Source organism: Lissotriton vulgaris, chromosome 2_1 (assembly GCF_964263255.1).
Source record: "Lissotriton vulgaris chromosome 2_1, aLisVul1.2, whole genome shotgun sequence".
NCBI lineage: Eukaryota > Metazoa > Chordata > Amphibia > Caudata > Salamandridae > Lissotriton > Lissotriton vulgaris.
Genome location: NC_141687.1, coordinates 269,600,148 through 269,625,024, shown reverse-complemented (window position 1 = coordinate 269,625,024; position 24,877 = coordinate 269,600,148). Strand labels below are relative to the sequence as shown.

The 24,877-nt window shown below is 45.3% G+C and overlaps 1 protein-coding gene across 2 annotated transcripts in view; it reads left to right on the top strand.

The window, feature by feature from the left end:
- The window catches only part of USP32 (ubiquitin specific peptidase 32), a 1,504,025-nt gene that overhangs the window by 694,326 nt on the left and 784,822 nt on the right, over positions 1-24,877 (top strand). For both annotated transcript variants that reach the window (XM_086954917.1, XM_086954918.1), the window contains exon 9: positions 17,755-17,817. In XM_086954917.1, the coding sequence (XP_086811043.1) occupies positions 17,755-17,817 (63 nt within the window). The remainder of the gene's footprint in view (positions 1-17,754; positions 17,818-24,877) is intronic.

The window sequence follows — 24,877 nt, the reverse complement described above, 5'->3', positions numbered from 1 at the left end:
TACGCAGCATCGGTTCCAAAGTAGCTGTGAGGAGATGCATTGCGCTGTGACATTTCTGCTGGCAGAGCACATTCAGGCCCACTGCCTAGTGTCCAGGACCGAGTTGGCACTACTTGGGGGTAAGATTCATAGCAAACAGGTGCTGGGTTCAAGTTGGTTGGAGCCTTTTTCTGTCCCTGAGGCCCTGATCAGAAGGCCGGCAACCTAGCCCTTGGAGTCACTCTGGGATTGTTTGGTGTTCAAGATACAGGCCCAGTCTTTCTCCCTCAGGGCAACAGAGTAGCAGTCCTTATTGCCGAGCAGCAGCAGCACAGCAGTCCTTCTAAGTCTTCCACAGATCCAGAGGTGTACTAAAGAGTTGGGCCTGAGCGTTCATTACTTATACCTGGGTCCCACTTCGAAGTAGGAGAATGTTCTTGTGGTTTCTACCCACAGAGGTGCTTGTAATTTCCTGCCTCCCTGCCCTGGGGTCACAAAATACCAATGTCAAACTCTGTGTGTGGGTGCTCAGCAGAGCCTTTGTTATGTTTAGTGAAAGTTAGAACTTTATAAATGTAATAACGTAACCGAATGCTATTCTATGGGAGAGGTTGGCCTTGCAGAAGTGAAAAATGAAATTGAGTTTTTCACTACTAGAACATGTAAAAGTTAAACGTACATGTCTAACTTTTTAAATACACTGCACCCTGCTCCATATATATTAAAAGGAAAGTTTAAGCCTGGCAGAAGGTTTATTTTGCCTGGTCGAAATGGCAGTTTTAATACTGTATAAACAGACTGTAATGGCAGGCCTGAGGCAGATTTAAAAGTTACTTAAGTGGATGGCACAGGTCCACTAGTAGCATTTATTAGTAGCATGTAATCTACATGCCTTCTATCCCCCTCCAGGTGGTAACCTGGAGTCCATCGAACAAATCATGGAAATCTTAACAATAAATATTAATCATCAAGGACCTCAGATCTTCCTGGGTGATTTTAATCTGCACTGGAATGACCTAAATGACCCCTTAGTGAATAGCTTAAAATCCTTTCTATTAAACCATGAGATGTCCTAAATCTGCGACGGTCCCACACCCAAAAAGGGAGAGACTTTGGACCTTATCATCACTAAGTCGGACACTATCGCCTTGAAGTCTATTACCCCATGTGATTGGTCAGACCATTATTACATCACCTTCCTCATCAACTTAAAGAAGATATTTAGGAATGGCCAACCGAAGAAAATCAAACAGTGGAAAAGGAATCTTAGTAATATAAACCACAATAATCTAACCACTCTATGCAACAACACCTTGATCCCACAGACCAATATGGAAGATGTCAACGACCTCACTGACTACTACAATACTTCGATACGAGAAGTCATGGACTATATCGCTCCCCTACAACAGAAAAGCATCTCCACTAAATACTCAAAGCCATGGTTTAACGACAACTTGAACACTGAAAGACGCAACCTAAGAATGACAGAAAGAGCTTGGAAAGCCTTCCCATCAATGGAATCACTAAAATGCTTAAGGTCAATAAGGAACACATACAATCGAAGAATAAGACAGACGAAAGCCAATTTTTATTTTATTTTATCAGAACTCAACTCGACCAGGCCAGAAATAGGCCCAAAAAACTATTTGAAATAGTCAAACAGCAATCACGTAACATATCCAACCCCATAGACTCCGGACCCAGTACCTTACCAAACTGCGAAGTACTGGCCACCTTCTTCAAGGATAAAACAACAAAGATAGAGAATGAACTTCAACTAGCGCAGGAACAACTACCGGCCCTCCCAGTCAACCAATCTCACAACTCCAAATCTACGGAAGGGATGGAACCACCCTGCCTAACCTCCAAAAATATTTCCAGTTGGAACGCCTTCTCCCCAATTACCGAACAGGAAATCTACAGTATTCTCTCGCGTTTAAACCCATCTAACCACTTCTCGGACCCCCTACCTCCCCGGCATATTCAAAGAGATCAAAACCTGTATCCTTACACTATGGTCAAAGATAGTAAACTCCTCTCTACGCCAAGGCACTATCCCAGACTGCCTAAAAATCGGTCAAATAACACCCACTATAAAAAAACCTATGGCAGACTGCTCTGCCCCTAACTACTTCCGGCCCATCTCCAACATTCCTACACTGGCAAAACTCTTAGAAAAATGTGTACAGAAACAACTCTGCAATCACATAGAAAAGTTTCAACTACTCGATCAATGCCAATCAGGCTTCCGTCAAGATCACAGCACAGAATCAGCCCTTGTCCATATTGTAGATGACATACTAAAAATGCTGGACAAGAAGGAATCATGCCTTCTAATATTGCTTGACTTATCTGCTGCCTTTGTCACCGTCAAACACGACACCCTATCAAAACTAATGGAACAAAGAATTCGCTTATCCGGGGCCGTATTATAATGGTTCGCTTCTTTCCTCTAAAACAGATCCTTACGAGTCAAAATGAATCAATCTCTATCTAAAGCACAAGTGATCACTCTTGGTGTATCCACTCTCTCCCCTATTCTCTTTAACTTATTCCTGGAACCAGTAGCAAAACTCCTAAAATCAGCTAACATCCACTACCATATGTACGCTGATGACACCCAGCTATATCTCAAAATTGCCTCTCCAGATTACATCATATCCCTCAATCACATCCTACAAAATACACACCTATGGCTCACGGTTAACCACCTCAATCGCAACGCTGCTAAAACAGAATGTCTTCTCATTTCTCCTCCAAATAACAACATCAAGATTGATCTGTGCCTGAACCTTCTTACAGCCCTTAAATGCTCGCCCCACATCATAGACTCTGCCAGATCCTTAGGTATTACATTAGACAAACGCCTAAATATGCAGTCTCACATTAGTGCTGCCACCAAAGGAACAAACTACCAACTGAGCATTCCGCGGAAACTGAAACCATACCTACCTCATGAAGATCTAAAACAAGCAGTGCAAGCCCTAGTATTACCCAGACTGGATTACGGTAGTGCCACACTATGTGGCCTACCTAAATACAAACTAGCACCACTAAGGGCCTCTTTCAATGCAGCAGCAAGACTTATCCTCGGAACTAAAAGAAATGCACACATCTCACCAGCCCTAAAAACCTTATATTGGCTATCATATGAAGCAAGAATCCAACTGTAAATTGCTTGAATGACGCACAAAGCGTTACACTTCAACACCCCCAGTTACCTGGTACAAAAGCTAGAAAAATCAGGGGGCAGAAGATCCTCACAAAGTGCACTCACCTTGTTGCTGAAACCCCTACGAACCCACAAAAAGAAAACTGGGGCTAGAGCATTCTCCTCTGTCGCTCCCAAGATATGGAACTCTTTCCTGCTGGACCTTCGCCTAATTTCCTCCACCTTCGCCTTCAAAAGAGAAGCCAAATCATATCTACTGACTAAGTTCTTACCCTAAATCACGACATTGAATAGATTCAGAGAGCAAACTCTTATGTAGACTATTCTGCCTTGTACGTGCTTTATTCTACTCCAACCACTGTTAGCTTATTCTTAATCGTTGATTTCTTTGTCTCTCACGCATATGTTTGCATGTTGATCAGACCAAGTGCTAAACGTGTTATCTCCATGTAAAGCGCTCTGATACCCACGAGGGTAACGTTCGCGTTATACAAAACTTTCTAAATACATTTACTTTACAGGCCCTGGGTACATATAGTACCACTTTACTAGGGACTTACAAGTAAATTAAATGGGCCAATTGAGTGTAAGCTAATGTTAGCATGTTTTAGGGCAAGAACACACTTTGCACACAATACCACTGCTAACCAGTACTAAAGTCTTAAAGGCTAACAAAACAGGTTCAGGAAACACAAGGGTTAAGGCAAAAACTTTGTGGATGACTGCTGAGAGGGCCACATCCAACACATACTTTTACAGATCCTAGGTTTGTAACGGGCCCGTCATCTAGTCTTATCATTTTTGCATTTCTTGTCACAAGCCTGTGATATCCTTTTCATGGATCATGAGTGTGCCACCAGAGATCGTAAGCTTGCTCACCATGTACAATTAAGGTTTTAGTTTACAACCTTGAATGTGATATAGCAAAACCTTGAAGATACTGTGGTTGTGCAGTGGAACCCAGTGAAGTTGCCTGACTGTCTGAGCGATCTTATCATATCAGGAATAGCAGGGAAAGTGCTATTTCAGTAGTTTTTTAGGTCTCGTGGGATTTACAGCGCGAAGCGCTGTCTCGTCAGAGACCTATTGTCAGCGACTCAGCTTTCCAGGAGACAAGAAATGGCCCACACTCCATCCCTCGCCCCACGCTCCATCCCTCGCCCCACACTCCATCCCTCACCCCACACTCCATCCCTCGCCCCACACTCCATCCCTCGCCCCACACTCCATCCCTCGCCCCACACTCTATCCCTCGCCCCACACTCCAACCCTCGCCCCACACTCCATCCCTCGTCCCACACTCCATCCCTCGTCCCACACTCCATCCCTCGCCCCACACTCCATCCCTCGCCCCACACTCCATCCCTCGCCCCACACTCCATCCCTCGCCCCACACTCCATCCCTCGCCCCACACTCCATCCCTCGCCCCACACTCCATCCCTCGCCCCACACTCCATCCCTCGCCCCACACTCCATCCCTCGCCCCACACTCCATCCCTCGCCCCCACACTCCATCCCTCGCCCCCACACTCCATCCCTCGCCCCCACACTCCATCCCTCGCCCCACACTCCATCCCTCGCCCCACACTCCATCCCTCGCCCCACACTCCATCCCTCGCCCCACACTCCATCCCTCGCCCCACACTCCATCCCTCGCCCCACACTCCATCCCTCGCCCCACACTCCATCCCTCGCCCCACACTCCATCCCTTGCCCCACACTCCATCCCTTGCCCCACACTCCATCCCTTGCCCCACACTCCATCCCTTGCCCCACACTCCATCCCTTGCCCCACACTCCATCCCTTGCCCCACACTCCATCCCTTGCCCCACATTCCATCCCTTGCCCCACACTCCATCCCTTGCCCCACACTCCATCCCTTGCCCCACACTCCATCCCTTGCCCCACACTCCATCCCTTGCCCCACACTCCATCCCTTGCCCCACACTCCATCCCTTGCCCCACACTCCATCCCTCGCCCCACACTCCATCCCTCGCCCCACACTCCATCCCTCGCCCACACTCCATCCCTCGCCCACACTCCATCCCTCGCCCACACTCCATCCCTCGCCCACACTCCATCCCTCGCCCACACTCCATCCCTCGCCCACACTCCATCCCTCGCCCAGACTCCATCCCTCGCCCAGACTCCATCCCTCGCCCAGACTCCATCCCTCGCCCAGACTCCATCCCTCGCCCAGACTCCATCCCTCGCCCAGACTCCATCCCTCGCCCAGACTCCATCCCTCGCCCAGACTCCATCCCTCGCCCAGACTCCATCCCTCGCCCAGACTCCATCCCTCGCCCAGACTCCATCCCTCGCCCAGACTCCATCCCTCGCCCAGACTCCATCCCTCGCCCAGACTCCATCCCACGCCCAGACTCCATCCCACGCCCAGACTCCATCCCTCGCCCAGACTCCATCCCTCGCCCAGACTCCATCCCTCGCCCAGACTCCATCCCTCGCCCAGACTCCATCCCTCGCCCAGACTCCATCCCTTTCGCCCTCCCTCTATCTCTTTCGCCCTCCCTCTATCTCTTTCACCCTCCCTCTATCTCTTTCACCCTCCCTCTATCTCTTTCACCCTCCCTCTATCTCTTTCGCCCTCCCTCTATCTCTTTCACCCTCCCTCTATCTCTTTCACCCTCCCTCTATCTATCTCTCGCCCTCCCTCTATCTATCTCTCGCCCTCCCTCTATCTATCTCTCGCCCTCCCTCTATCTATCTCTCGCCCTCCCTCTATCTATCTCTCGCCCTCCCTCTATCTATCTCTCGCCCTCTATCTATCTCTCGCCCTCCCTCTATCTATCTCTCGCCCTCCCTCTATCTATCTCTCGCCCTCCCTCTATCTATCTCTCGCCCTCTATCTATCTCTCGCCCTCTATCTATCTCTCGCCGTCTATCTATCTCTCGCCGTCTATCTATCTCTCGCCGTCTATCTATCTCTCGCCCTCTATCTATCTCTCGCCCTCTATCTATCTCTCGCCCTCTATCTATCTCTCGCCCTCTATCTATCTCTCGCCCTCTATCTATCTCTCGCCCTCTATCTATCTCTCGCCCTCCCTCTATCTTTTGCCCTCCCTCTATCTATCTTTCGCCCTCCCTCTATCTATCTTTCGGCCTCCCTCTATATATCTATCGCCCTCACTATCTATCGCATCACCACAGCATCACTCGGCACCACCACAGCATCACTCAGGGGCACCACAACATCACTATGCGCAACCAAAATGCTTATAACTACAACAGTAACTTGCAATATTATTATAATATAATATTATTGCCAACATTGCTTAATATTTTTCAACAGCTATCATCTTTCAAATCATCTTTATACACCAATTCAGACTTTGCTAAACATTTAATGCAACATATTGTCATATACAATGCCAATAACTCAAACTTCAATGCTGCGAGACCTATTGCATTGCAAATGCTTGTTTGTTTTTGTCATGCATGTCTTACGGTTAAAGTAGATTTTAGTGGAGAAGCAAGGGTCTTGACACTAGCCTTCGGGTTAAAAGTTAACTGCAGTAAGCTATTCTTGCACTTGTGTTTGTTAGTGAGCAACTCTGACTTAAATGTTGGTGTACCTTAGACATCCAAGCTTTACTGAAGTTGACCTTTTGTAGGCCTCTGTATAGTCAGCATATTGTATGGCATGTAATTATCTGATAGGAGTACTCTGAAGAGTTCTATTTAGAAGTTGAAGATTATTAACGGAAAGCTTAGCCCTGGAGAACGCCGAAGGTCTCAAGGATATGTTCAGGTCTGTTGGAGTTCATCTAGACTAATGGAAATGTCTTGCTTATATAGAATACAAACAATTGTAGAACTTCTTGTTGAGGTGATATTGAGAGGGTCTGTGGTAGGCAGTGTAAAAACCCAGCCAAGAGGTCAAAAAGGTGACCGCTATGGGCTGCTGTTATCGGAGATATGAAGGATGTTTTCAGCTATCTGTATGGTTGCTTTCTCTGTGCTGTGTTGTGCCAAGCACTTAGCCATTTGATAAGCTGAGACATTTTAAAAATACCTATTACACTGTCAGTGCCTTCCTAAAATTCAGTAGCATATTGCTGTCGCTTTACAAAATGCTGCCACTCCTAGCAGGGAATAAAATAAAAAAAATGCTGATGTGATTACCCCATCCCCCTCTCTCTCCAGGTGAACCTTGTAGGCCTGCATACATGTTTATGAGTCTAATGGAAAATGTGTGATTTGGATTTGTAGTGTGAACGTTCTTCCACCATCCTCTGGTACCTGCCACCAAAACTGTAGATACTCTCAGCTGTCTAATGAGCTGTGGCCTTGATCGTTATCCCAGCATATGAATGCTTGGACTGTCTGCGTTCTTTTGAAGTCAGCAAGTAACTCATAAGTTGGATAAGCACTAATTTGTTTGCGGTGCTTTTGGTGCTTCTACTGGGAATAATTAACTGTGCACTTGTACTTCAGTTGTAGAGGAATAATGCATTTGGGTACTTTGTCATTGTATAAATGACCTGACCTTTAGAATATTTCCTAAGACCTGTGGCTTCTTACCAATATGTTTTTAAAAAGATGTCTTTAAATACCATTTCAGACCTCTATGATTTTATTAGTACACTCTATTTGTATAGTTCAAACCTAGTCAAAAGGCAGCTGGCTGTTGTCCAGAGCCATATTTTCATAGTTTCATGGTTGGGGAGGAACCTCCCCTTCAGCTAGTTTCTTGCAGAGGATCAGATTGCTCTCCAGGATAGATCACTCCATGGCTTCAGGATTGTTTGCGACCCCTATGATTTCAACAAAATGGCATTTTTGGTACTGATGAATTTCAGTTCGCTTCAAAGTTGTTGTTATAAATTCTCTGAAGTATCTGGATCTGTTTTTTCCTGCTTCCTCTTCTATGGCAATTGTCAGGGCCTTTAGCAGCAACTTTGCTCCTTTTTTTTAAAGTTCTTAACTTTTCATTTTTGTAAAGAAATGGCTCTTTTTTTTTTTTGCCTGATCACTCCAACGAATTTGGTTGGTTGCGTTGGTTTTTCTACGCTGTAGTTGCACTGAGACCTGCTAATCAGTTCCTGTTGCCATTGCTCTGACTCTCGAAAGTTACATGTCTGATTATTTCACCCCGAATTGATATAAGTTAACTCACTTATAAGTCCCTAATATATGGTACTATGGGGCCCAGGGCCTGTGAGCTAAAGTCTCTCTTGTGGACTTAAGTACTTATTGTGCCATCACAAGTGTGACAAAGCGAACTATGACTCCCAGTCGACCGTTGCTGGCTGGCAGAGCAGGTTTCGACCACTTGCTTGACTTTGGCGTTTATAGTAATGACTTTGGCGTTTAAAGTAAAGCCTGAACCTTTTTTTTTAATATGGATAAGTCACTCTTAAAGGAGGCCTACTGAGTCCTAGAGGCAGGGTGCATTATATTAACAAGCATTTGCAACGCAATAGGTCTCGCATTAGGAAAGTTTGAGCTATTGGTATTGTAAATGACAATTTTTTCATTTATGTGTTGGTTTTGAAAATAGCGAAATTAATAGCTTTGTCATTTACACTGCCAATACTTTTAACTTTCGCAAATGTGACACCTATAGCCTTTGTAATGCAATATGTGTTGTATTTACGTGACTTAGATGTATTGATATTACAAATAACAATTGCTTTTAATTTTTTTAAATAATTTATACTTAAATAAGTTATTGTCATTTAAAATGGCAATAGCTTAAACTTTTGTAAATAACTTTTGTGAAGATTATGTTCAGTGTATTTTATTGTGATGAAAATCCAAGAACAGAAGTGAAATATTAACATCTTTTTGTGACATTTCTTATAAAGCTTGAAACATTGAGAGAACATATTTGAAGCAGTTGTTGTTGAATGGTTGCACAGATTGATGCTGTGGTGGCGCTGAGTGTTGTTGTGGTTGCGACGAGTGATGCTGTGGCGTTCAGTGATGCTGTAGTAGCGCATAGTGATGTTGTGGTGCCCCTGAGTGATGATGTCCTGGTGCTGAGTGATGCTGTGGTGATGCGATAGAGTGTAATTATGTGGCATGTAACTATGTGGCACTGGTATTTGGAGTGTATGTTGCATTGACTTCAGTATCATTATGTGGCGAGTAATTATGTGGCACTGAGTGGTATTAAGAGTATATGTTGCTTTGAGCGCAGTGTAATTATGTGGCATATAATTATGTGGCACTGAGTGGAATTGTGTGGAGTGTATGTTGCATTGAGTGCAGCGTAATTATGTGGCATGTAACTATGTGGCACTGATTGGTATTTGGAGTGTATGTTACATTGAGGGCAGTGTAATTATGTGGCATGTAACTATGTGGCACTGAGTGGTATTTGGAGTGTATGTTACATTGACTGCAGTGTAATTATGTGGCGTGTAATTATGTTATGTTATGTTATGTTATGTTATGGGTGTCTTATATAGCGCTCGGCTACTCCAAGGAGTGTCCCGGCGCTTTCTGACCCATAGCTGAAAACAAAGAAGAAGATAAGAAACAGGAAACAAACCGATCATTGAGTATAAAGCCAAGTTTTCAAACCCTTTCTAAAGACCAGCAAATTAGGGGTACAATGGAGTTCCAGGGGGAGGGAGTTCCACAGCTTAGGAGCAAGATGTTTAAAAGAGCGTCCCCCTATCCTGGCTTTCCTGATGATGGGAACAGTTGCCAGACCAAGGAATTCCGACCTGAGGGATCTTGTGGGCTTCTAGAAAGTAAGCCGTTTCTGAATGTAATTGGCCCCGACAGCATGAAGTGCCTTGTGGGCCAATGTAAGTGCCTTAAAGATAATTCGTTTTCTGACAGGAAGCCAGTGAAGGGAGAATAACAGCTCCGATGTTCTAGCATGGCGAGGAAGGCCAAAAATGGCCCTCGCAGCTGAATTTTGGGCCACTTGGAGTTTTTGCAATAAGTAGTCCGGGAGACCCAAATATAGAACGTTAGAATAATCAAGCCTGAAGCAAATTAAGGCCTGAACCGTTATCCTCCGATGGACCAGAGGAAGCAGAGGGAGGAACTTTCGTAACAATTTCAGGAGACCGAAGCATGTGCCCGTAAGGCCTGTTATCTGGGACTTCAATGATAGATTCTTATCAATTTTAACCCCGAGATTTTTTGCCACCGAGGAGGAAGATGACGGAGGAAACATATTCACCGGCCACCATTCCTGCCAAGGCGGGTCTGCCTGACATCCAAAGAAGAGCACCTCTGATTTATCAGGGTTGCACTTGAGGCTGCTTCGCTGACACCAGTCGAAGACAGCCCCAAGGCAGCCACGGATGCTCTCTCCGTCGAACTCAGCACACTTTTTACAGGTGAAGAGGAGCTGGGTGTCATCGGCGTACGATATAATCTGGGCTCCAAAAGACTCCGCCAGTACCGCCAATGGAGTCATGAAGATGTTAAAAAGGGTCGGGCTAAGCACCGACCCTTGAGGAACTCCGACCTCCAGCGGCGGCACTTCGGCGGAGTACGGGGGGGCCCAGACCACCTGTCGACGACCCGCTAAATAAGATCTAAGCCAGCTCAACACCGTCCCTCTAAGACCGATCTCATAGAGTCTGCTCAGGAGACCCTCATGAGGGACGGTGTCGAAGGCCGCCGACAGATCTAACATCACCAGCATAGCTCTTCCACCTGAGTCAAGAACTTCCTTGATGGCTTCATTTACTTCCAAGAGAGCGGTCTCAGTGCTCAGATTGGCACTGAGTGGTATTTGGAGTGTATGTTGCGTTGAGCGCAGTGTAAATATGTACCATATACTTATGTGGCACTGAGTGGTATTTGGAGTGTATGTTGCATTGACTTCAGTGTCATTATGTGGCAGGTAATTATGTGTCACTGAGTGGTATTTGGAGTGTATGTTGCGTTGAGCTCAGTGTAATTATGTAGCATATAATTATGTGGCACTGAGTGGAATTGTGTGGAGTGTATGTTGCATTGAGTGCAGTGTTATTATGTGGTATGTAATTATGTGGCACTGAGTGGTATTTGGAGTGTATGTTGCATTGAGTGCAATGTAATTATGCGGCGTGTAATTATGTGGCACTGAGTGGTATTATTTGGAGTGTATGTTGTATTCAGTAGAGTAATTGTGTGGCGTGTAATTATGTGGCACTGAGTGGTATTGTTTGTAGTGTATGTTGCATTGAGGGCAGTGTAATTATGTAGCATATAATTATGTGGCACTGAGTGGTATTTGGAGTGTATGTTGCTTTGAGGGCAGTGTAATTATGTGGCATGTAACTATGTGGCACTGAGTGGTATTTGGAGTGTATGTTACATTGAGTGCAGTGTTATTATGTGGTGTGTAATTATGTGGCACGGAGTGGTATTTGGACTGTATATTGCATTGAGTGTAATGTAATTATGTGGCATTTAACTATGTGGCACTGAGTGGTATTTGGAGTGAATGTTGCATGGAGTGCAGTGTAATTATGTGGCACTGAGTGGTATTGTGTGGAGTGTGTGTTGCATTCAGTAGAGTGTAATTATGTGGTGTGTAATATGTGGCACTGAGTGGTATTTGGAGTGTATATTGCGTTGAGCGCAGGGTAAATATTTAGCATATAATTATGTGGCACTGAGTGGTATTGTGTGGAGTGTATGTTGTATTCAGTAGAGTGTAATTGTGTGGCGTGTAATTATATGGCACTGAGTGGTATTGTTTGGAGTGTATGTTGCATTGAGTGCAGTGTAAATATGTGGCGCGTAATTATGTGGTACTGAGTGGTCTTTGGAGTGTATGTTGCATTGAGTGCAGTGTTATTATGTGGTGTGTAATTATGTGGCACTGAGTGGTATTTGAAGTGTATGTTGCATTGAGTGCAGTGTAATTATGTGACGGGTAATTATGTGGCACTGACTGGTATTTGGAGTGAATGTCGCATTGAGTGCAGTGTAATTATGTGGCGTGTATCAATGTGGCACTGAGTGGTATTTGGAGTATAGGTTGCATTGAGTGTAGTGTAATTATGTGGCATTTAATTATGTGGCACTGAGTGGTATTTGGAGTGTATGTTGCATTGAATGCAGTGTAATTATGTGGTGTGTAATTATGTGGCACCGAGTCGTATTTGGAGTGTATGTTGCGTTGAGCGCAGTGTAAATATGTAGCATATAATTATGTGGAACTGAGTGGTATTGTCTGGAGTGTATGTTGTATTCAGTAGAGTGTAATTATGTGGCACTGAGTGGTATTGTTTGGAGTGTATGGTGCATTGAGTGAAGTGTAATTATGTGGCATGTAATTATGTGGTACTGAGTGGTATTGTGTGGAGTGTGTGTTGCATTCAGTAGAGTGTAATTTTGTGGCGTGTAATTATGTGGCACTGAGTGGTATTTGGAGTGTATGTTACATTGAGTGCAGTGTAATTATGTGGCACTGAGTTGTATTTGCAGTGTATGTTGCATTTAGTGCAGTGTAGTTATGTGTAGGGCTCCCGGTTTTATGGTATTTATTTTTTTGACTTTTCCATCTGTATTTATCCATATTTATTTGGGGTTTAGTTAAAAAATGGAGCTGAAACTAGTATATATCCACATGTATTTAACCAATTAATGTTCACTCATGCTTAAATGCCTCAGAGATTTCAATGATATGAAAACCCAGAGATGATAAATCAATGCACTTATATGAAAACATATGCATATCAGTAACAACCTTGTGCATAACTACTGCTGTTTAAGCAACTTTACCAAATTCCTTTCATTTTTTAACACCTTTGCCTGCCAATCCGCACAGCTATACGCTTGGCAGCCATGACTGACAGCATTTAGAATCACTCAAAAACAAGAACAGAAGTGAAATATTACCATCTTTTTGTGACATTTGTAATAAAGTTTGAGACATCGAGAGAACATATTTGAACCAGTTGTTGTTGAATGGTTGCACAGATTGATGCTGTGGTGCCCCTGAGTGGTGGTGCTGAGTGAGTGCGATAGTTAGAGTGAGTGCGATAGTTAGAGTGAGTGCGATAGTTAGAGTGAGTGCGATAGTTAGAGTGAGTGCGATAGTTAGAGTGAGTGCGATAGTTAGAGTGAGTGCGATAGTTAGAGTGAGTGCGATAGTTAGAGTGAGTGCGATAGTTAGAGTGAGTGCGATAGTTAGAGTGAGTGCGATAGTTAGAGTGAGTGCGATAGTTAGAGTGAGTGCGATAGTTAGAGTGAGTGCGATAGTTAGAGTGAGGGCGATAGTTAGAGTGAGGGCGATAGTTAGAGTGAGGGCGATAGTTAGAGTGAGGGCGATAGTTAGAGTGAGGGCGATAGTTAGAGTGAGGGCGATAGTTAGAGTGAGTGCGATAGATAGATAGAGTGAGGGCGATAGATAGATAGAGTGAGGGCGATAGATAGATAGAGTGAGGGCGATAGATAAATAGAGTGAGGGCGATAGATAAATAGAGTGAGGGCGATAGATAAATAGAGTGAGGGCGATAGATAAATAGAGTGAGGGCGATAGATAAATAGAGTGAGGGCGATAGATAAATAGAGTGAGGGCGATAGATAAATAGAGTGAGGTTGATAGATAGTGAGGTTGATAGATAGATAGAGTGAGATAGATAGATAGATAGATAGAGCCTATAAATAAACCCATCAAAAACATGAACACCTAATAAACAAAAATGCCTGATTATTGAAAATAAATAGACCAAGATATTAGATTTGTGCAAATACAATAAAGAGAAGCAAGACAGTGAAGGGGCAGGAGACAGTGAGACGGATGTGGAGGAAGAGTGGAGAGGCCAAGACCGTGAAGGGGCAGGAGAGAGTGAGACAGAAATAGAGGAAGAGTGGAGAGGCCAAGACAGTGAAGGGACAGGAGAGAGTGAGACGGAAACCGAGGAAGAGTGGAGAGGCCAAGACAGGGAAGGGGCAGGAGAGAGTGAGACAGAAATAGAGGAAGAGTGGAGAGGGCAAGACAGTGAAGGGGCAGGAGAGAGTGAGGCGGACACTGAGGAAGAGTGGAGAGGCCAAAACAGTGAAGGGGCAGGAGAGAGTGAGACAGAAATGGTGGAAGAGTGGAGTGGCCAAGACGGTGAAGGGGCAGGAGAGAGTGAGACAGAAATAGAGGAAGAGTGGAGAGGCCAAGACAGTGAAGGGGCAGGCGAGAGTGAGGCGGAAACTGAGGAAGAGTGTAGAGGTCAAAACAGTGAAGGGGCAGGAGAGAGTGAGACAGAAATAGAGGAAGATTGTAGAGGCCAAGACAGTGAAGGGGTAGGAGAGAGTGAGACAGAAACGAAAGGCACATGGCGAATTGCGAACAAATGTGAACATTAACAATGCAAAAATACAACAAAGCAAGGCGAAGTTGTTGTGTGCAAAGACCTAAGAACAAACTGCAGGAAGAAGCTGCCTCAGCCATGTCTGGAGAATGTAAGACGGGGTCAACAGATGGCCATTCCTGACGAGGCAGCCATTGTTCCAGTGTCGTCCCCTTTACATGGTCAATAGGAGCAAGTGGGAGGAGGGAGTGGGAGATGGGTGTGAGATAGGTCAAAGCCTTTACTGTGATCAGTGGCCTCAGGCTGCCAGTGGGAGGGAACGAGCACGGCGGGGGAGTCTGGTGTGAGTCGTGGGGGCGGGGGAGGGGAGCAGGCATTTGGAGTGTGAGTGAGGCCAAGCGCACGCCTGGGAAAGCTTTTACGCTCCAGTACACAACATGCATTGTCGGAAATCCGGCTTGTTCAAGAGAGTTTGGTCACATGTAATAGGTTTCGAGCAATAAATTGCTCGACCTAAAAAGGTGTGCATGTGGCTCCTAACTTTTACATGTCCTGACAGTAAAATCCCTACATTGTGGTTTATAATGTGGAGTCTGTAGCCCCACTGGTAAGTACAGGGTTACACGTTGATCACTCAGCAGTGAGAACTTCTGTCTGCATGGGACTACTAAATATGATATTTGAAGCTATCAAAATAGTTGTTGCATTAAACCAGCCTTGATGCTCAAATCCAATTTAATTAAACGTTTGGACAAATAGCAGCTCAAGTAAGTAACCACTTGTTGCCCAAAATTTTATAGTGAACGTGTGTGGTTGCTGGCCATGAGGCAGCTGCCCGCCTTTGGAGAGGTGTGAATGACCCTTAGGAAGGAACACTAAAATGGCCTGCTGTGACATCCCCCTGGCAGGAAGCCCAAACAGGGTGTGAGCCCAAAGGGATACCTTCAAAAGGAAAGCAGCCTTTGAAGGGCACATTGTTGACACACACAGGAAGGGCTGCTCTTTTGTTTTGCAGAAGGGTTGGCATTGTGGACATAGGTTCGGGGAGAATCATTTGTTCTGTGGGCTTGTAGCCTCAGATAGCCATTCCTCTGGGATGGGCTAGGGAGCTCCATACACCAAGAGAAGGGTTCTGCCATTTTGGGAGTGGGCAGAATGTTTTTTTCTGGGACAGTTAGATGCCACACTTTGCAGGAGGTTGTCAGTAGGTGGGGGGGGGGGGGGGGGGGGCTGGGGGCTAAGACCGTAGGCAATTAGTTGCCGCATCACATAAGAGCACAAACTGAACATAAAAGTGACACCTCTGGCTCCCAGACCTCAGATCACATCTGTAGTAAAAAGCAGACCGAAGAAGGACTCCTGTATACCCAGCAAAGAAAAGTTGCATCAAAGACTGGACTGCACCTTTTGAGAGAGAGGATTGTTCCTGTGGTGTCCTGCTCAAAGAAAATTATTGCGTGCCTCAGAAAGAAGAAAGAACTCCAAGAGTCAGTTCGCTGACTTTCTGTTACAGCTACAGGGTGTTAAAAGCTGAAGAAGCCTGCCCATGTTACTTGGTAGTCAAGAATGCCTTACCGCCGCTGACTGCCGTAGTACAGCCTGGAACCCTGTGTCCCAACCCTAAATATTTGCACCCGAGTCTGCTGGACCAGGGAGAGGCAACGGTGTGCAGTTTGGTTGCCCAGCAAGTAAGTTATCGCCATTTAAAAGGAACCACTGGTTTTGCTGTAACTGGAGACCGGTGGTGACTGGTTTTAGGCCTTGCTTCCCCCAGACTTTGAGGAACATCGACTCCTGTAGCCAAAGTTTCCCCACCATGTTCTTGGACCGTGGGTTGGTCCCAGGAAGACCCCCGGGCAGCATCCTCAGTATCCGTCAGAATCTGTCAGTATCCTGTATCCATTGCGTCAGGACCACTTCATTAAAGTATATGGTGATTCGGCGAGAGAGCCTGGAACTGGACTGGAAACTGCTTTGACTGTGAAGTAACTGTCCAACTGGACCTCGTTGGTCCTTGTGACTAGCTCCCTGCCAGATTTGGTAGTAGTTTACAACTAAACGTTTTACAAAGTTTACCACTAGCACGGTCTATTACAACGATTTATGGCTTTAAGCGAAAAAACAATGATTTATTGTTCCTTTGAAAATTCATATCTTCAGAACCTTCTGGTGGAACTTTGTCAGTGAGATCTCTAGTTAAATATAAATAAGTAACCTATTCTTATAAACATTTGCTAGGTCTTGATTCTTTGTTATTCAACAATGTTGGTACTTAATGCTTTACACTTGTTACTTTGATAAAGCCACAGCTACCATTAGAGGAAGGTAACAAGCTTTCCCACATTTGTAGTATTCAGATTTCTGCGTGGAGTTAATGACAAATGAGTTGCCACATGGTAACCACCTGCGAGAGCCTGAACATGCAGTGCAATGCACTCCGCTCTGCTACAGCTGAACCCCAAGCAATGTCCGAGTTACAAATGACACCCTGTTGCCTCTTTTGCTACATCATATTTGCACCCAGCGGTATCATTTTAAAGTACTTTTTTTGACAAATTATACATCCACATCCCCAATTTTGTTATCATTCTTAACTTATTTTGGATGCCTTGCTACCTCAATCAACCTTTGAAGTGCCAGTCTCTCACTTTGCCTTGTTGCTTTGAATTGCTGACTACACTGTTTCAGCTACTGTCCAGATGCCTCTGCAGTTGCACCAGTCTTTTCCAGTCTTCCACGCCACCTGGACTGTGATTTGTCAGCTGTACTCAACAAGAGATTCTTGCATACCAACAAAGAGCTAGACTGGGTCTGTACTGTTTTTTCTAGGTAATGGGCCCTCCGGTTGGCATACTAAATTTAAGCCTTACTGTGTAGTGATTTCTTCAACCTATCTGCCACCTCCCCATGCACATTAATTCGAGCTGGCATCTGCATTTTTTTAAGTTGCAGTGTCTCACTGAGATCTATTGATGAAAACTAATGGGGATGGAGGATGTAAGAGATGTTATTTAGTTGCCTAAAAGAAATTGAAGATCAGTGACAAAAGAGCCTAAAGTCACCAGACATATCATTAAATATGGCTTGATTTCTTCTCATTGTTAGCTTTTTAGTTAAAAGATTAAAGATGACCTTCATGTATCATAGGAGTCTTAGTATTCTATTATGAAAATGAAAGGCATTGGTTATGCAAAGAGTGACAAATGAAACACTCAAATATTGTAAGGTGTGGCATGGGTACAACTGTATGACAACTTATCATATATGAGAACTACTGTGTATTAAATATTAATTTACTTTTTCACCCAAAAATGTATCTTAACAATGATTGCAGTGCTTACTAATTGGAGATTTCTGGGTTTTTTCTAGGAATTACAGATGGATTTATCTAACATCGTAGATAACATTTTAAATACTCATGACACCACGAAGGTAAGCATTTGCTCCGTTTTTCTATTATGCAACAGAGTTTAGTTTTTTACAAATGTTTGCATACGTTGTTAGATCCAGGGTGTTTACTCTTTGGAGGGGTAATAAAAATAATTTCAGCTGTAAACTTGTTTCCATCCTTCTGAGAAGTGTAAACGGTCACTTACAAATGTGGTTGTTATGAAAGGAAATTAAAATCATGCTTTTGCACCTAACATATTGAACCAAGATGACGTGCATACTTCAAAATATTAATATGTGCATTCTCAGTTTCTTGAACCTAACTCTTGAGAGATCCATTTTTTGCAAAAGGTCTCCAGTTTAACCCCTGTCAAGATAGATTTTGGCAATAAGTCAAGTCAGGTTGATTTGATGGCTTTATTCAGAGGCTGTTCTGAATTCACCTTTCACTCTAAACATATTGATTCCCATTACTCCATATTTTATATTTCAGGTTTTCCATCAGTTTAACAAGTACATGCAGACAATGTAGTAATATTTCACTAAGACATAACCCAGATATGCGCAATACCATCCTTTCATAGTTCAAGCAAAAAACATCCCTCTTAAGAATTTTTTTTAGCACATAATGCTAGTCCATCATACCAGCTATTCCTCCTAATATTTGCAGCACAATAGTTGAGATCTTAATCAATGTGAGATATTCATGGCAAGAACATAGGTTAGACAAGGGTTCCTATATCACGTGCCATGTATAATCAATAGTTGTACCTTGAGATAATAGTAGTTGGATGAATTTATGTCTCAACCCCTATATAAATGGTGATGGGCCTCTTATTGTCTCAATGCCACAGAGCCAACACATCCTTCTAGGTTTATTTATACCTATCAAAGCCACTGCAATTGAGAGAAAAAAAAGGAAGAACGACAACATTATTTAACATTTTTATATAGTGCTAAACCCCAAAATGTAAAGAAGTGATTTATAGAATAACATAAACAGTGGCACAGCGGTCTTACATTGAACATTGACTTAAGGTTTTACTTCAACAGTATAAACGAGAAAAATCACTGTTGATGATGAGAAGGAGAAGGAATGGGTAGTAGAAGGGGGCGAAGAGGGGAACAGGGAAGGAGAATGTGGTAGATAGTTATGATATTGACTAACAGAACCAGAATTGTTGAGGTATACAATACTGCACTCTGTGTAGGACCAAACATCACGAGTTTGCTCACTCCCTTCGCCAACCATCCTAGAAAGACCTGAACAATCATGAAAACGAAAAAGTATTGGTGGGAGAAGCACTCCTTCTCCAGTATAAGGGGTGTCTTTCATAGATTCACATGCCTGAATCATTCCCCGTCGTCGGAGTGGGAGTCCCACGGTATATAAAAAAGCAATAATATGCCTGTAATAACCAAAAAACTTTGGTAATAACCAACCAGGAAGTAAAGTAGCCTCAGCTACAGGAGCTAAAGCTCTCACACTCATGACTATCCTAGTCATTTTGTATAGACCAAACTGCAGCCAATCAGGCGACAGCACCCACCAGAATGTTCTCCCCAGAGGCTCAGGCTCTCAGATTTTCTACCGCACGTCGTGTGAAAGGGAGTCTCCCTGAGCTCTGCTCAGTTTTCTCAACTTTAACTCCAATTTATACTACTTTCCAAGATGTCTTCTAAGAAGTCTCTCTTCAGAGCCTGTGATTGTTGTGGTAAGCTGCGGCTTTTTGAGAAGGATCCACACAAAAATGTATCTATTGCCTATACCCTGATCATCAGGCTGCTGACTGTAAGATCTGCAGAACCATGCCTCAAAAGACTCTCAGAGATAGAGAGGGTCGTTTACTTTTGTGATTGAAAAGGCTAAAGGATTCTTCTAATCCTGCTTCTGAGGTGGGCAGCATTGCCTCTGGTTCTACCACAGCCTCTAGGAAGAGGCCTGCGCCTGAAAAAATGTCATCGCCTCAGGCAAAGGTGACTAAGAAACAACCACCTACTAAGCTGGACAAGCCTTCAACTTCCAAAGCTGCCCACTCAAACAAAAGCATGGAGAGCACTTCTGACCCAAAAAAGGGAATCACCATTAAGATTCCTCTTTCTTCTGAGAGGAAGTTACCACAGACATCATCTCCTCTAACTACGATGTCCACTTCAACCTCCCCGTTGACAAGTGTGACGACTTCAGTGACATCAACTGTAACTTTTTCCTCACCTAAACCTGGTATGATTATGTCATCGTCGACGTCATCTCCTACTTTGGTATTTGTCTCTGTGAAGCCTGTACCGTCGACGTCCGTCGTTGACGCCTCGTCATCGACTGTTCTAAAGGCTTTACTGCCGACGAAAAAGAAATCGTCGACGAGCTCGTCGACGGGCTCCACACCGTCCACGAAGGTAGCGCCGTCGACGAAGATTGTTCTGTCGTCGACGGTTGCACCGTTGACGAAGAGTGATCCGTCGACGAAGAGTGCCCCGTCGACGAAGAGTGCCCCGTCGACGAAGAGTACCCCGTCGTCGAAAAGTGCCCCGTCGACGAAGAGTGCCCCGTCGACGAAGAGTGCCCCGTCGACGAAGAGTGCCCCGTCGACGAAGAGTGCCCCGTCGACGACGAGTGCCCCGTCGACCACGAGTGCCCCGTCTACGACGAGTGCCCCGTCGCCGAAGAGTGCCCCGTCGCCGAAGAGTGTCCCGTCGACGAAGGATGCCTCGTAGACGACAAAAACATCGGAAAGAAATCCTCCGTCGACGCCGCAACTATCATCGTGTACGGCATTGCAGGTTTGGTCTCCGTCGACGGTGTTTCTAACACCACAGCAAGCATCAAGACCACAGAGTGAAACAGCGATGCAATTTTCGCCCCTTCGTATTTCACCTCAAAAGGTGTCTTCTGAAGTGCCAGATCAACTTTTGGACTCTGAAAGTGAGGATGAAATGGTCCAAAATACCTTTGGACAAGCAACTAGCCCATCAGAGTTGCATATCAAGCTTCAGGATGAAGAAGATGATACTTCCCAATCTCCTATTCCTATATCGACACCAGTAGCAGGAAACCCTGTTGCCCAAGTGCCTATGGCTTTGTTATCCAATTTACAGTTTATGTTAGACGATTACTACATCTGAAGCACCCCCGCACGTGCTTGCAACCGTCGTCGACAGAACAATCTTCGTCGACGGCGCTACCTTCGTGGACGGTGTGGAGCCCGTCGACGAGCTCGTCGACGATTTCTTTTTCGTCGGCAGTAAAGCCTTTAGAACAGTCGATGACGAGGCGTCAACGACGGACGTCGACGGTACAGGCTTCACAGAGACAAATACCAAAGTAGGAGATGACGTCGACGATGACATAATCATACCAGGTTTAGGTGAGGAAAAAGTTACAGTTGATGTCACTGAAGTCGTCACACTTGTCAACGGGGAGGTTGAAGTGGACATCGTAGTTAGAGGAGATGATGTCTGTGGTAACTTCCTCTCAGAAGAAAGAGGAATCTTAATGGTGATTCCCTTTTTTGGGTCAGAAGTGCTCTCCATGCTTTTGCTTGAGTGGGCAGCTTTGGAAGTTGAAGGCTTGTCCAGCTTAGTAGGTGGTTGTTTCTTAGTCACCTTTGCCTGAGGCGATGAAATTTTTCAGGCGCAGGCCTCTTCCTAGAGGCTGTGGTAGAACCAGAGGCAATGCTGCCCACCTCAGAAGCAGGATTAGAAGAATCCCTCTCAACCACAATCCTTCTCAACCACAACCTAATCAAGAAGAAGCTCCGCAGTCTTCGGAGGATGAAGAACAGAGGGAAGAAGGAGAAGTGGATGATTTGTCAGAGTGGGATGACTATCAAGTACAATCTCCTTCAACATCTCCTCAGACTACGTCGACCTCTCCCCCGGTGGATGTGGCTAGTTTCCATTTACTAATGGAGCGTGCAACCAAACGCTTTCATATCCAAATGGAACAGACGGAGCAAGACTGTTTCTTGTACGATTTTAAAGATCAGCCTAGACGACAGATAAAAACAATACCCATCATTGATTTCATCTGGCAAGAAGGTATTAAGGTGATGTCAACACCGGCCTCCATTCCGCCGATCTTGCCACGCATAGACAAAAAGTATAAAGCTCCTGAAAAATCGCCTGCATGTCTGATCGGACATCCAAAGCTCGACTCAGTAATTGTCCAGGCTGCCCAGAAGAGGGCCAGAAACCCATCATCTGCAGTTACGGCACCGCCGGACAGAGATGGTAGACGCTTAGACTCAATCGGAAGGCGTGTTTCCACCATGGCTGCAACAACAGTTCGTGCTGCCAATGCATTGGCCATTTTGGGGCGGTACGACCGCCAAATGTGGTCTGACATCGCACCATTTATCGATCTCCTCCCTGAGCAATCCAAAGCTGAAGCACTTCAAATTCTACAAGAAGGTCAAAGAACCTCGGAAGAAATCATCGACTCGGCTGTAGATGTCGCATCTACAGGTTTTCGACAGTTAGCAGGAGCTGCTGTCCTACGCAGACAGGGATGGTTACATTCAACTTCTTTCAGACAAGAAGTTCAAAACCGAGTTCTTGACATGCCATTCGATGGCGAATATTTATTTGGTCCCAAAGTAGAGGAAGCATTGCAAACTATCAAAAAGGATACTGAGACAGCAAGATCCTTGGGCACCCTGCAATTCCGCAATCCGCCCTTTCGAGGAGCAAGAGGACGAGGAACGTCCTCAAATAGAGGTGGATACCATCAACAATCCACATACAGACAAAGTAACCAGCGCTATCGGACACAGCGCTACCAATCTTATGGGCAGAAAAGATCAACCTACACCCAGAACAGGGGTAAGACAAACTACCGCGGCAAAGACAAGCGCCAATGAGTCCTTTCACCTGCCACCACCATTTCTCCACCCTCTCAGAAAACTTGGCGGAAGAATATCAAAATTTTACTCCAACTGGCAGTCAATAACAACAGACAAATGGGTCCTGGATATTGTGGCCAGGGGCCATGCCCTAGAATTCGAAAAATTCCCTCCAAATGTTCCGCCAAAAGGACCGCCTCCAGCTCACTTGAAAGAGCTATTTGCCCAAATCAAAATGATGATACAAAAAGGAGCGATCAAGAGCGTTCCACAGAAGATGAGAGGTATGGGGTTTTACTCCAGGTTCTTCCTGGTCAAGAAGAAGAACGGGGAGTGGCGCCCGATCCTCGATCTTCGCGCTTTGAACAAATATCTAAGGAAACTGACATTCCGAATGTTGTCGCTCCAGGAGATATTGCATCTTCTAGCAGCAGGGGATTGCGTGGTCACCTTAGATCTACAGGATGCATATTTCCACATCCCCATTCTACCTCGTCACAGAAAATTCCTTCGCTTCAGGGTGGCTGGCAGGGACTACCAATTCAAAGTCCTTCCCTTTGGTTTACGGTCAGCTCCAAGAGTATTTACAAACGTTTTAGCTCCGGTGGCTGCGCACCTCCCGCTGGAGGGAATACAAATTTTCCCATACCTAGACGACTGCCTTATAAAGGCCAGTTCTCACGACACCATTCATCAACACCTACAACAGTGTCTGCACCTGTTTCAGTCTCTAGGCCTGACAATCAATTTCTGCAAATCCCAAATGCAATGTCACAAAGAATAGCCTTCTTAAGAGCGATTCTGGACACTCAAAAACTCAAAGCTTACATCTCAAAAGAGAGACAAGTAAAAATACAACGACTAGCGCAGGACCTGGTGCAAAGAAAGTCAGCTTCTGTCTGACTGTACAAATCTTTTCTGGGTATGGCATCCGCTTGTATTCCATTGCTTCCAAACTGTCGGCTCCGGATGAGACCGCTGCTGGAAGAACTGACCTTACAATGGCGGCAAGTTTCGGGCACTTTCGAGGACCTCATTCAAGTAACAACACTCATGAAGAAATCTCTTCTCTGGTGGACACAGATAAGTCATCTGAGACAGGGGTGCGCGTTCCTTCAAGACGCACCGAGTCTAACCATCACTACAGATGCGTCCCTCGAGGGCTGGGGGGGCTCATCTACAAGGTCTCACGATCAGCGGCAAATGGACTGCGCAGCAAAAACGGTGGCACATCAACCGTTTAGAACTGAGAGCCATTTTTCTTGCACTCAAGGCGTTTTGTGCCATCATTCAGGATGCCAATGTGTTGATACGAACAGACAACACAACAAGCATGCACTACGTCAACAAACAGGGAGGAACACGATCTCTTCTCCTGTCTCAAGAGGCGCAGGATTTATGGACATGGGCTCTTCACCACTATGTGAATCTGCAGGCAGTGCATGTTCCGGGGACAGAAAACGTCCTCGCGGACGCGCTCAGCAGGACAACGGTCACCACCCACGAATGGGAACTTCACCAGGAGACAGTGGAGCACATATTTCATCAATGGGGTTGGCCAGACCTAGATCTATTTGCGACAAGAACCAACAGCAAATGTCGAAGCTTCGCAAGCTGGCATCCCCACAAGAACTCTCTGGGGAATGCGTTCAACATCAATTGGTCTCGGATGTTTGCGTACGCTTTCCCACCGATTCCTCTACTCCCCAAGGTTCTGCGGAAAATGAAGAAGGAACCTTGCCGACTCATCCTGATTACGCCCAGATGGCCGCGCCAGTATTGGTTTACAGAGCTCCTCCTACGGTCAGAGTGCAAGCCAATTCAGTTACGTCCAATCCCGAACTTGCTCAGCATTCAGGAAGGACAAGTCTTCCATCCGGACCCAGCATCTCTGAGATTAGCGGCCTGGCTCCTGAACACCGTGAGTTCGCACACCTAAACTTCCCGGAGGACTGTAAAGAGGTGTTGGCCAAGCCTAGAGCGCCAGCTACCATCAAGACGTACAGTCTCAAATGGAAGCGCTTCTGCATCTGGTGTCGTTCAGCAGGGGTTCACCCTTTTTCAGCACAACCTGAGGAAATTCTTCCTTTTTTCCTGCACTTAGCACAAACAGGTCTCTCATGCTACCTTAAAGGTGTTTCTGGCTGCAATATCCAGATATCGACAGGATGGAACCAATTCTCTGTACTCGGCAAGGATTATCCAACAATTCTTCAGAGGCCTCTTTAGAATGTTCCCTCCCATACGCTGTCCGCCTCCTT